Consider the following 13,814-nt stretch of genomic DNA (forward strand, 5'->3'; position numbering starts at 1 on the left):
TTGATTATCTGCGATATCGCAGGTGACGGTTCGGTTGCGTATTCACTTACTATTCGATTTGTTGGCATTAACAAAAGCGGTTTCTTGTACAGAGGTATGCGGAATCCTTGAATTGTGTTGGATAGTAATTTTTTTCCGTCATTGTTAGACAACGGGTAGTTTGATTTTCGTGTTAAACGTTCGCATCGTTTCTTGTTTTATGTATGTATTACAAAAATATTTTTTTCCATTTTGTGCCTGGACTGGCTGACGATTCTTTGTATCTAGGTTTAAAAAGCTCTCTTACTCTTGAAGGTTGCGGCGGAGATAACCAGAATTGCGGCCCACCAAGGGATTGTATGAGGGACGCGAGCTTATTTTTGTCAAATAAAAATTCCTCGCTATAGGAGGTATATTACTAAGCGCAGTTTGAATACTTTTGTCCGAAATCTCACTTATTAATTTTTTACGCGTAGTTTCTATACATTCCGCTCGTTTTCCGCATACAATTTGCAGGGTTTGTTCATGCAATTTGTGAGAAGGTGATTCATTACCAAAAATATTGGATATTTTTGTGAAAAGATTTGCGGGTTTTAATTCCGTTGGGTTATTACGAGTCCAGTTTATGATTTTTTGTAACCCAGATTGTAGTAATTCCCTTTGACATAAGACGAACGTATTTCGTCTTTAATTTTAAGGTTACAAAAGCCTGGAGACGTCATTATGTCTATCAGGGCTTTTTTGGATCTAATGTGTTACCACGTGGGAGTATTAAAATGTTGGAGTTTTATAAGCTCAATATATTATTATATTTTTATAATTTTTATATATTTATTTTGTAATGTTTTTCCCGGTCGACGGATTAATAAAAAAATCGCTATAGACCGACCAACTAGGTCGGGCGGTGGGTACCCTCGTCATTGGACGCACTGGCGTTGACATTTGGTACATATTGTTGATGCATTATAAAATTTGTGAGGAAACTCACCTGATTATATAACGCGTCGATCGTGGGATCGACCGTTACCTGTGCTACTCGTTTCCTTTTCTTTTGTGGCGGTCCCTCGCGCTCCGACTCGCTATCAGACGCGCTGCTGGTGCACCTGGAGTCCTCTTTGTCTTGTTTGTGACCTTGCTCGACACTTTTTTAGACTACCTGCCTGATCGGCCCCGGCGCCGGCCTTATCGGCATCGTGAGTCTATTACGCACTTGTAATGTATAAATAATACGTTTTGCTAATAATTAACACTAAGAAAGACTATAAGGTTTTAAGTCGTTATTGAGTCGTTTCGGTTTCGACCGCACGCGGCGAAAGTACACAACGCTATGACTGTGGAAATGACAACGTCCTAGCTGGTTAAGATAAGTATGAAGTTGAGGCGATTACAGCGCCATCTATTCTATCCAAGCGGAACTATTTCACTCGGTATGTATCGCACTTCATGGCTAAGTATACATTGCTTCTTCATTATACAATGCTGTATGTTTTCCGGAGGCACATCAATAGATTTCAATTGTTTTTTTACTTATTTGACGCTTCACAGCATGGTCAACAATAATGTAATATATTGAGGTTTATCTATTAAAATATTTTTTATAAAAACAATAATTTTTGCTTTAATAGATAGTATTATTTAAAAAATCCTAATACAGAATGCATTGTAGGAAATTTTTTTTTAACAAATAAAAACCTAGAAACACGAATTTAATAAAGTTGTTTTGTTTAATTTTATAACAACACAATTGAAAAATGTGCAAAAGTACGGAAAACTAATCATGGACTAGACAAATCATTATAAATTTCACACTACATATAACTAGAGAAATATCCGCGTTATATGGAGGTAGGAAATCGCGTTAACCTACGCGTAATTGGGGTACCGCGTTAGAGGTGGTATTACTGTATATGTTTACACTTATTGCACCGTGTTAGCGTGATTTATAACATTTTTATAAACTCAAAAGGGGTTAAATAATGTTCTGTCCCTTTTATTAATATAAAAAGTGACATGAGAGCGATAAGGACAAAACCTTCAATATAAGATTAGACATACTTGTGGATTCGGGTTTTCATTGAAATGCAGTTGCATTGCCAACTCCTGTATGTGCGGTAACTCCAAGTCCGAATTTATTGACTCTAATCGCAGCTGTTCTGGGAGATTCCTGCAATTAGTATATTTGGAGATTAGAAATAATAAAACCAATGGCGCTGCGACCTATTTTATTTAAATAATTCCTTAAAGTCAATTTTATATTTAATTTCGTATATTTACAATGCAGACTTTTACAAGAAGTATAGAGTCTGGTTAATGAAAGAAGATAAATGAATTATTTGAAAACTTTCGAATGGCAACATAGAATGTCATTGAATTTCTTAGGTTAGTATGATTTATTGTCTTAATACTTTATGCAATAATACTCATTTTTTTTTCTATTACATATTTTTTCCGAATAGTTAACAGGTATATTAGCCTTAACTTTGTTTTATTGATTTTATGGATTCTGATTTTGATTATTCCGAATAACGTTGTTTTAAAATAAATATAGTTTTAGGTTTCTATGCAATGCTAGTCATTTTAAGTATCAATAGTAAAAGACTAAATACGTATAGTACTTAATTAAGAAATACAATTACTATCAATGTAAAAAATAATAAAATAAAATCAAGTATCAAGTAAGTAATCCACAAAATATATCAAACTTTTAGGGATACCATACTATTTTTTTTTTATTTGCCGCGCTTTTTCGTTATCTTGTTTCATTAGCAAGACTCTATATACTTTTACTTTTGAACTATGGTTCAAAAAACCATAACAAGATGGCGCGATAATAAAATAATTAAATAATAATACGACGATAATATAAACTTTACAAAACGCTCAGTGTTTTGTTGGCCAGGCTAAAAAAATAGATATAAAAACAAAAGTAGGAATTATTTGATTTTTTATTTTGTAATGTTTTGGTGTTCCTACAAACTTTTCCAATAAAATCACGCTTCAAACAAATAAAATTTAACTGTACTTACAGTACAAGATCGTCCCATATATCAGTAGGTCTCCAGGGCGGTCCCCGCTCCGCAACCAACCCATTGAAGAACATCGAGTCCAACAACCTAACAGCGAAAGGGCACTGCGATAGGCCGCGAGCACCCAAAAAACCCGCCTTGTGGAAAGTTAGTACGGGGGACGGATGTATCCGGATTATTGTCAAGCAGTGTCTGAAAGGAATAGTCAATATTTTAAACTAATACATTTTCGTCAAAATTCTTTAACAATTGAAACAAACTAAAAAAATTGCAATAATTTTTCAAAGACGGAAAGCTCTGGTTAATAAAACTTCGCTAATATGGTTGTTCCACAAAAAAATCGTAAAAAAAAAGCGAAACGATCCAATATATCAATAGTTGGAAGTTGATGGTAATTCATAATCATATACCGTAACTAAATTTGTTCTAAAACAATCAATTGTTATCCGATAGTGCTATATCAACACGACTTTAATGAATCTTTATGCAAATATTAATGTATATAATTACCTAATTTTACTCATTATGTATGTTTGTATTATATTTTATCCCTGAAACAAACTTGCCAACAAGGAATGTACTAAATTCAAAACTAAAGGGCAACATAAAAAGTACATAAATAGTAATAACAAACAGGATTGATGCAATATACTTAAGTGAAAATGTGCGGGCCTCATCGCATGTACATTGGCATATGGACAAAGGTGAAAAGGTCCACCAGGGAAAAGAAAGAGAGGTTGGCCGAGGTGCTTAAAGAAGTTGTTGATGAAGATAGAAAGAAAAATGCTGGAGATAGAGAGAGATGGAGCCTACTGGAGAAGGCCTATACTCTACCTATTTTTGAATCGCCCAAAAAATATATTTGTCAAATTCTTAACAATTATTATTACTTTTAACTTTTATTTTATTTTATTTACTTCACACCAACTTTTTTTTTTGAAAAATATAATAGAAATTTACTAATATGTATTAATATTTTCTACTAAGTATTAATACATTCTTTTTTCTTTTTTTTTGCGACTGAGTCGCAAACTAGATGATGTGATCTCTGGCAGAATGACCAGCGCTGTGGAACAGTCTGCTCCTCAGCATAATGCTGAGCCAGGGCCAATTACAACCACAGCACACACGCATTACACACATGAAACGAACCGAATGGGAAAAGGGATTTCTTTTTCTATGATCATTGTTATTTTGTGTGTTTATATGTGTGTGTTCTTGTTAGTAATAAATGCTATATCTATATCTAAATACTTTCATTACTTACCTATACCCTTGTAACAATTTCGCCAGCGTCCTCATGAACACAGCTCTGATTTCCTTATCAAGCATTTGAGGTAGGGACTGTACTGGCGGCGGTGGGGCGAATGCCGAGTCGGCAGACCGAAGCTCCGGCTGGAGGACCAAGGCGAGCGAGTCCTGGAGGGACGATAGGAGTTTGCCCTCTGGACGCGGGATGTTGACACTCGGTGGTATGTGGAGGGACCCCGTATCGAGGTCCGCTATTATAACGTCTAACTGTAATTTCAAAATTATAATTTTTCAATAAAAGATTAGACTTTTTTTTAAGCTTAGACATAATTTTTCATTATAAAGCTGATTTCAAAACGATTCCTAGGATTGAATCTCCTCCATTAATTGTCCTTGATGCGGTTTAAGACATTTTACAAAAATAATATTAAAGGAACACGCAAATGTGTCTGTCTAATACACCATTCAAAATTCAAAATTAATTTATTCATATAGGTAACAAAATTAACGAAACACTTCGCAAATGAAAGTTACAGCTTTGACAATTTTTCTTTTACCTAAAAATACTTAGTCAGACATTTATGCCACCAACTAATGTTTCAGTCAAATGTGCCTTACCAATTCAGAAACCTCCTCCTTCAAACTGGAATGTACACCGATGAGAAACGGCGTGGGCGTGGCCAGTACTTCGGCCAGGCCAGCAGGTAGCAGCGGTATATACACGTGTGCGTATCTAAAGGGAAACATGAGGGCGGCTAACGCTCGACAAACGGCCGACAACCGTGCGCCTGCGAGCGATACCAATAATACTTTGTGCTCGCTCATCACCGCACACCAGAGGGTGACCGAGTTGTGTATACCTGAAATATTAAATAAAAAAATACTTTAGCCATAGACACAGAAACACACAAAATAATAATAATAAAAAAATCACAAAAAAATTGTGGAAAAAAAATAAGTAATAAGGTACATTTTAAATGTGTAGGTTGTAACTGGCCCTGGCTCAGCATTATGCTGTGGAGCAGACATGTTCCACAGCGCTGGTCATTCTGCCAGAGACCACAACAGTTTATTTAATTAAAAAAATTAATATTTCGTCATTTAATTGTAATTTAATTGTAATACTATGGTAAATATATACTAGTGTTTCCCATCCTTTTTTGTGCCATTCCCTACCTTAGCCTTTCTGAAATTCTTATTCTATCTCTCTATCCTCCTATTTCATTCATAATTACTATTTAAAAAAAAAACAATTTAATTGTTCACTTTCGAAACTTAAATCAAGAAATTACTAGGAAATTCTTAACGAAACACAGGAAGTAAAACATACAATGAAAAACTGAAATTCCAATGACAAATAATTTTAATAAATTTTCAAATTACAATCGAATTGCCCCTTTGCAACTTAATTACTTTTTTAAAACTTCCAATAGTAAAAGCTTCCTCTAAGGGGATTTAATACAAAGGAAAAATCTTCGATAGACTTGGCGATGGATAGAGAAAAATAGAGTGATCTGGAGGAGGTTTACTCGTAAAGAGGTGCTTACAACTAAGGAGTGACTTTCATTATTTTCTTGTGTTAAATACATAATTTTTTTTTTTTGACAATTCACACCAATTGACCTAGTCCCATGCTAAGCTGGTAAAACTTGTGTTATGGGTACTAGGCAACGGATATACATACATATTACAAATAGATAGACATATAAATACATATTTAAACACCCAAGACCTAAGCACAACACCAAATGCTCGTCACATCGATGTTCGTCTCAGCCGGGGATCGAACCCGGGACCCATGGATTCGCAGTCAGGGGTACTAACCACTAGACCAATGACTCGTCGAATATTATATGCCTAGACCAGCCATAAGTTCTGTGACACATGAATATGATTTTTTTATAATTACATTAATATTATTACATATTTATTAAAGTCTCAGCAAAAAATAAACAATATTCTATTCGAAATGGCCACCTTTACAGGCCTTTAATCTTTTTGGTCACGAACCTATGGATTTACGCACTATTTCTAAGGGAAATTTCGCCACTGCTTGCTTAAAAGATTTCTTCTCTTTTTATATATATGGCCAGAGTACTTATATATTTTACGTACCTAATAACCTAAGTAACATATGAACGGAGGTATGTGTAACGGGCATAGGAGGTGCCGCAGGGGGCTGTAGCGCCTGTCGATCGCCGGCCCCGATGCTGAATCGGACCTGAGGGCCGCCTGGAGGTGGGACTAGAACACATCCCACCAGGTTCCCGACTAACGTTTCTAGAGGAACACCGAGGTTCTCCACCCATACTGTGTAGATTATGCCTAGGCAATTCTGAAATTAAATATGAAGAATTAATAAAAATATTATTTATGACGCGCTACTGGAAGGTCTTATATCATAATATATGTTAAAAAAACATGTGTTTGTGTAGAAGTTATACTTCTTTGGCGTAACAAGATAAAAATATTTTTAAAGTTTTTATCTTTCGCCTTATTTTACGTTTGTAGAAAAAATGACACTAACAATATAAAAAAGTTTTATTATAACGCATTATCTAGTTGAATAAAGTTTATTTAATTATCCCAAAAAATATTTCTACATAATTACAGAAATGGACATGTTTTATTTTAAAATGTTGACTATACTAACTTCAGGGTGTCGGTTTTTTGTGACTGTGTAAGCGCGCATCGTAAAAATTTACTATCATCATTTTTCCCTAACGCGCCAAAAGTATAACTTCAAAAAATTGTTAGTTGGTGGACTCAGTTTCCGCATTTAGATTCTCAGTATGTCCGTTGTGCGTAAAGTCCTGGCTAACTAGGCCAGCCTAGCTCCTTCTAGAAGCACTGAAGTCTACTAGGCATTTCGCAAGCTTCACGGAGCGACCCCACTGCTCCGAGGATTGTTTTAGTTATTTTGTGTATTTGTGTAAGAGCATTCGGGGGCCGTTCAAGTATTACGTAAGGGGACATCCATAAAGTACGTCACACGTTAATGGGGAGGGAGGGTATCACCGAAGTGGGACATCGTGTGACAAGGGGAATGGGGGGTACTTTTATAACGTCACATGTTAAAATTTTAAATACTAAAACCATTGATATACAAAAAACCCAAGATGCACAGTCTCGAATAAAAGTAACGTTCGAAAGTGTCCCGAAACACTATTTCTGTCTCTTTCTATAAGTTACATGCATATATTATTGCAAAATCAACCTTACGCGAATTGTTTAAAGTTTTAAGAATTTTAAAAATGTGCGACGTCACATCAGGTTATAAAAATGTGACAACCTGTGACAAGGACGGGGGGAGGGGTTCAAAAGTCCTAAAATTCGTGTGACGTACTTTATGGATGGCCCCTAAGCAGATTTACTGAAATTATTCCCCAAAAAGACGTGTGTAAATTTAATGAAATCGCTAGTAACAGCTCTTGGTTAAACTAATCTGCTCTAATTTGTTTATATTTTGGCTCCATAATACGCGCCATTTGGCTTGTCATCTGAACTTACAAATAATTGTTTTGAAAAACTATTATGAAAGAAACTCTAAATTTTCGTTATATATTTCAGGTTACTGATTATTTAGATCTTCACTGGTCTTCAAATAAATTTTGTTGTTAAAAACTAAGTAAACCTATAATTATTTCAAAAACATATTACATAGTCATTTAGCTGAATTTGTGTTGAATAATAAAGAAATGTCTGTTATTATTGTCATATAATATATTATATTCACAAATAATGTTACCCGAAATGTGTCTATGTAGTCCTGTCTGGAGACGATGACAAGACACTTGGGAGCATACATGATGCTGTGGTGCGTTATATTCGCCACCGTACGCGACGATTCCAAAGATTCCTCGTCCTGAAACCAAACATTACATCCTTTAATATAATAGCTTTTAAACTTTATTTAATTCAATTCTTCATAAAGAATCTAGATATAGGAACTCATATGCCGTAGTTCCTCATTTGACTCATACTGTTTTTTGACGTCGAAAATCCCGCCGAAGTGGGATGGTCGAGTCGGAGTAGGGATTAAAATATAAAGTACATGCGCAGGGGCATCGATCTCGACCACGACCTGGAGCCATGGTCCATATGGTAGCGAACCATAGCCCAATGGATGAATGGCGTCCACAGCCCACTTCGACAAGGCTAAACACCATCCCAACCTAGTAGGGTAGTAATTGGTGCGTAAAAGCATCAATTACTACCCTTTTCCGACTAAAAAGGCCCGTTGGAGGCCCCGCCACGCTCTAACGGATCCGTCAAAAAGTCGGAATCGTCAGGGTAAAAAACCGCCTTCACCAGAGAAGGCTTCCGTCCTGCCTTACAGGTGATTCAACAGGCAAAGAGACAAGAGACTCATCTGATGTTAAGTTATACCGTCTCCCACAGACACCTAATGCCAGATAGCTTGCGAGTGCGTTGCCTGCCTTTTAAGAATTAGTATGCTCTTTTCTTGAAGGACTCTAAGTCGAATTGGTTCGGAAATATTTCAGGGGGCAGCTGGTTCCACATAGTGGCATTCGAAAGATACTTTTGTTTTTGCAATGAAAAACAAAAGTATCTTGAAACTTCTGTAGGCTTCTTTAGGCGTAAAAAAATTACGGAACGTCACGAAGATGCCCAGCGTTTTTGTAGAAAGGGAGAGAGCTATTGAGAGAGTGAGAAGGGCTAATTACCTTATAGAAATTCTATTTTTAAGGACTATAAGTAGAATTGGTTCGGAAATACTTCAGGGGGCAGCTACACAGTGATGGCATTCGATATTATATAGGGGAAGATCGTTACCCTTCGTACGCGGGGCACATTCATACAGTCAAAATAAAACTTGAACGAAACCAAGTACAGTCTTGCTTTTGTATGTGTGCATGAGTCGAGGTACCAACTATACATCAACGAAGTTTCGTGAAATTCGCACCGATGAGAGTGAAGTTACAGGCATGGACGTGTTTTCGCGCTCGGTAAGTAATTTTTTTATCTATGTTTTTATCTCTTGTTACCGTAGATAAAATAAGTTTTCGTGTAGAGTATTCTATCAGTAACTAGCAAAATATACTTAAGATACGTCTCCAATACTTAATTTATGACGTTTTCCTATTAATATTAAAATAAGTTATATTTTGTTGTTATTCAGTTAGTGGGGTACATTCGGACAGCACTAGATGGGGCACATTTGAACGAATTGTACAACTAAATTTGTATAAAAATTTGTCGACGCGAACTGTCTTTTTCATACAAATTAAGTTTTCGACTTTCTACATATTACACTACTGTTAAGGCATCTTGACTAAGGTTGATTTTGATGCTTGTGAACCAGATGCTGTGAATAATTTACCAATCCATCAAATAGTAGTTCCTTCGAAGTCAGTTTCGACACCAGAGGCATTTCGACCCTATTCGCATTGTGTAAGAAGTAATAAAACAAGCAAAATGACGATGACGGCCAGGAAAACCACGAATTTATACTGCCACACCCGATAATAAGAAGTTCTAATCCACACCAAAGAGTAAAAAATGTAATTCTAAATCTAAGATACCTAACTAATTAAATTTTGTTTTACATAAGAAAAGTATTTTATTTTTGTTTAATAGAAGTTAAATCTTATTTTTGTGTTTAATTTCATTGCTAATAAATGAATTTTGAACTACCCCACAGCGTAAGAAGGTACCCCCAACACTGTACGAAGGTGCCCCGTTGATGGGGCAGATTCGTACGTATTTCAGATTTAGTTTAAATCATAATTATGGTTGAAACATCGGATGAAATCATTTGTCATTTTTTTATTTGAATCTCAGACCTCTAAGATCTCAGATCTCTAGTATAACTAACTATAAATTTAAGCTATCAGGTGATTGATTCATGGAAAAAGAAAAAAATAAAAAAATAAAATGTGAAAACCGTACGAAGGGTCCCCACCTTCCCCTATATATATATATATATATTTACTTTTTTTAAATCCCAATCTCAATATACTATTATATTATTTATTTTTTGGCAAAAAAATTACGTTTAAAATTACACAGTTTCGAGAAACTCGTAATTGTAAAAAAAAGCCCAATTTAACAATTTACAAACTGGGTCGTTGTTCGCGTAAGAATGGAAAATGCCCGGGGCATTCAAATCAAGTCGGTGCTTACGTTGGACTGAAATAAAACTTTTTTGTATTATGTATGTCGGAGCAATGGCGCTGGTATCAGCTGCGATTGTCATTATAATTTAATGACATCAAAGTCAAATTAGTTCAAAACTGTTATTTGATTTGCCAATATTGATAGATCTAGCAACATTGACAAATTAAGGGTATGTTCCGATATACACTGCGAGTACTGTATAGTGCTCCCACTGTTCAAAAATTCGTTCCGCTATGGACTGCCAGTACACAGCCGCAGCGTCCTAGGGAAATATATGACGTCACAAATCCCCGCTATACTTCTACTGCGAGCACTGGCGTACTCGCAGTGCTTTGATCACGTGATCAATCAAAACCACTTGAATGCCTAACGGCTGATATAACTTTCAGTTTCATAACAAACATTTAAAATTCTAACTTACTTTCTTTGTAGTATTAATTCAATTGACAGTTAATATTAATATAGATTTTTTTTAATGCGATAATACTCCAATAATAGTTTTTCTTGTTGAATTGAAAAACTTTGATGCACTCATTTGAAAACTGTGTCGAAAAACGAAGCTGACTAGTATACTGGACTGCGTTCCGTTTTAAATTGTAACCAGTATAGCTGGCTATAGAGAAACGGTTTCACAGTATACTAAATTGACGGTACTCTGTACAGTGGTCGCAGTGTATATCGGAACATACCCTAAATAAGCAAAAAAATTCGTATTAAAGGTTTTGAACTAATTTGACTTTGATGTCATTAAATTATAATGACAATGACAGCTGACACTAACACCATTGCTTTTAAATTAATAATTAACATTATGATATTACAACAAACTATCAAATAGTCTGTGAATTTGTAGATCTATTAATATTGACGCACTTGACGTTTCGAGTGCTTTTAAAAAGATAGAAGATGGGATTTCAAATATTTTATTTAATCTTAAGACGTCGATAGGACACAAATAATAATCAATAATATACTTTAAGAAAATGTCAAAAAATATATTCTAGTAGGTATTTAAAGAAAAAACTTTTTAACCGTATTAAAGTTATGTATTATTATAAATTTACAATTATTTAACATAATTTTAAATTTATCCGACGTTTCGCGTGCTTTACAGCTCATCATAACTTTAATCCGGTGAAAAAGTTTTTTCTTTAAATGTGTAAAGGTTATGTCAATCAAAGACAATTCTAGTGGGTATCTAATTCTTCAGTATTCAGAGCTTAAAAGAACTTTTTACGCACCACACTTAAACGAACCACTTTTTCTTACGCATTTTCCTTCTAAAAGCCTCCTTAGGGAGCAAGGTCAATTGAAAAACCTTTGCGCTATAAAACCTCTTTTCAAAAGAAAATGGGTGTTTACTTTGTGCCTTTTTTTGAAAAGGGAACAATATTTTTATACAGCACATGAGTTATTTATAATTTCCGGCCTTTGACATATTTAGAGTAAAGTTTTTAGTCTTTATAAGTGAAGGTGTATTTTTCAAAGCATAACTTTTCAATAGAACAGGGGAACACATTTGAATTCTAAAATAAAATATCAGAACAAAATATATATACAGCGCAATATCTGCGGGCAATAACAGCGACAAAATCCATTTCGTTTCCATTAAGTACGCAATCACGAGACACATTGATTTGATTTGAAATTTATGTAATAAATCTCTCATACTAAAATATCCTTAACTGAACTGAATGTTTGTAAGGCAGTTTTGCCGCGTATCACCACTATGAGCCTGCAATTTTTGTTTTTTTAAATGTATGATTTTGTATATTATGGTTAAACTAAGTGTAAATAAATAAATATGTGGAACCAGCTTCCACTGAACTATTTCCAAACCGATTCTACTTAGAGTCCTTCAAGAAAACGCAGCAATTCTTAAAAGACCGGCAAGGCGCTCGCGAGCCCTCTGGCATTGAGAGTGTCCATGGGCGACGGTATCACGTAACATCAGATGAGCCTCCTGCCCGTTTGCCTTTTGTTCTATAATAACGGCATACAGAGCACTTGTTCAACTATTGTCTAGTTGAACAAGTGCTCTGTAGCAGTAGCAGTATTTTGAATAATAATTAAAATAAAAAACAATAAATCAGTGTCGCTACAACATTTTCTAGGTCTGGGCCTCATATTTCTGTATCTGTTTCTTCATTTGTAAATCTAATAGGCAGGTAGGTGATCAGCCTCCTGTGCCTGACACACGCCGTGGACTTTTTGGGTCTAAGGCGGGAATCCTCACGATGTTTTCCTTCACCGTTGGAATGTTAAATGCGCACATAGAAATAAAGTCCAATGGTGCACAGCCGCGGATCGACTCTACGACCTCAGGGATGAGAGTCGCACGTTGAAGCCACTAGCCCAAATTCTATATAATAATTACATTATATAAAAAGTTAGTGACTGAGACGTAATCTTCAGTCTGGAAGATTATCATTTCGGAGGCCTAGACACTTGAGTGATAAGAGTGCAATATGCTGAATTTAGGAATAAAAATTGTATATATTGTACACGAATACAACCGCAAGGCACAGCTAGTTTAATATAAAAAGTTGTGTAATGACACAACAGAGAATAGTGCAATTTAGACCCCAGAGCAACGGCGCCGCCGGAATTCATTACTACCCCGAGTAAAGAAACTCTGAATATTTTAGTTTATAGTACAATGCACTGTGTAGGGGCAACAAATTGGGGCGAGTTTTAAATTTCAGTCTTCGGTTCACTAGTTACATTTTAATTTGCATAGAGATATGGGGTCACTCTGCATCTTCTACAGATGAGTTTCACCATCGAACGTCGAGGCTGAACTGGGCGTTTTTATGGCAGTTTTTGCCTACACCACCGCGATGTGAACTAGCTGCCCACTAAAGTATTTCCGATCCAATTCGACTTAGGGTACCTACTTCAAGAAAAAATAAAAACGTACCATTTCTTAATAGGCCGGCTATACACTCGCCAGAACCCTTTGGCATTGGGAGTGTCCATGGGCGACGGTATCAGATGAGCCTCTTCCACATTTGATATTTGATTTAAGGAAAAGGATTTTTCTTTGGTAAGATTCGGAGTCGAGACATATGTCAAAATCCTAATGTAAAATACAGAAATCGTGCCCTGACGTACATATGGACCTCAATCTTGGGCGCCCACTAAATCACAACATACAAAGCTGCGGGTGTGTCAAAGATCGATGGAATGATGTATAGGGAAGAAAAGGATAGCCAAATAAAAAATACAACTTTAAGATGATCTCAGGTAGCAGATGTTACAATAAAAATTAATAAACTTAAGCTAAAATGGGCGGGGCACATGGCAATAGGAACAGAAAAGTTGAGCCGGAAATTTTTAAACTGGTGCCCAACAATACAATACATGAAGAAAACAAATTAAGAAGGATAGACCAGATTAAGAAAACAGCGGATACAT

At 35.6% G+C, this 13,814-nt stretch overlaps 1 protein-coding gene across 3 annotated transcripts in view; it reads right to left on the reverse strand.

The window, feature by feature from the left end:
- Positions 1-13,814, reverse strand: part of LOC125056855 (myotubularin-related protein 13) — a 96,676-nt gene that overhangs the window by 42,816 nt on the left and 40,046 nt on the right. For all 3 annotated transcript variants that reach the window (XM_047660172.1, XM_047660171.1, XM_047660170.1), the window contains exons 4-9: positions 8,005-8,121; positions 6,372-6,591; positions 4,875-5,116; positions 4,273-4,523; positions 3,006-3,197; positions 2,035-2,143 (exon numbers count right to left, since the gene is read on the reverse strand). In XM_047660172.1, the coding sequence (XP_047516128.1) occupies positions 2,035-2,143; positions 3,006-3,197; positions 4,273-4,523; positions 4,875-5,116; positions 6,372-6,591; positions 8,005-8,121 (1,131 nt within the window). The remainder of the gene's footprint in view (positions 1-2,034; positions 2,144-3,005; positions 3,198-4,272; positions 4,524-4,874; positions 5,117-6,371; positions 6,592-8,004; positions 8,122-13,814) is intronic.

This window comes from Pieris napi, chromosome 15, assembly GCF_905475465.1.
Source record: "Pieris napi chromosome 15, ilPieNapi1.2, whole genome shotgun sequence".
Classification (NCBI taxonomy): Eukaryota; Metazoa; Arthropoda; class Insecta; order Lepidoptera; family Pieridae; genus Pieris; species Pieris napi.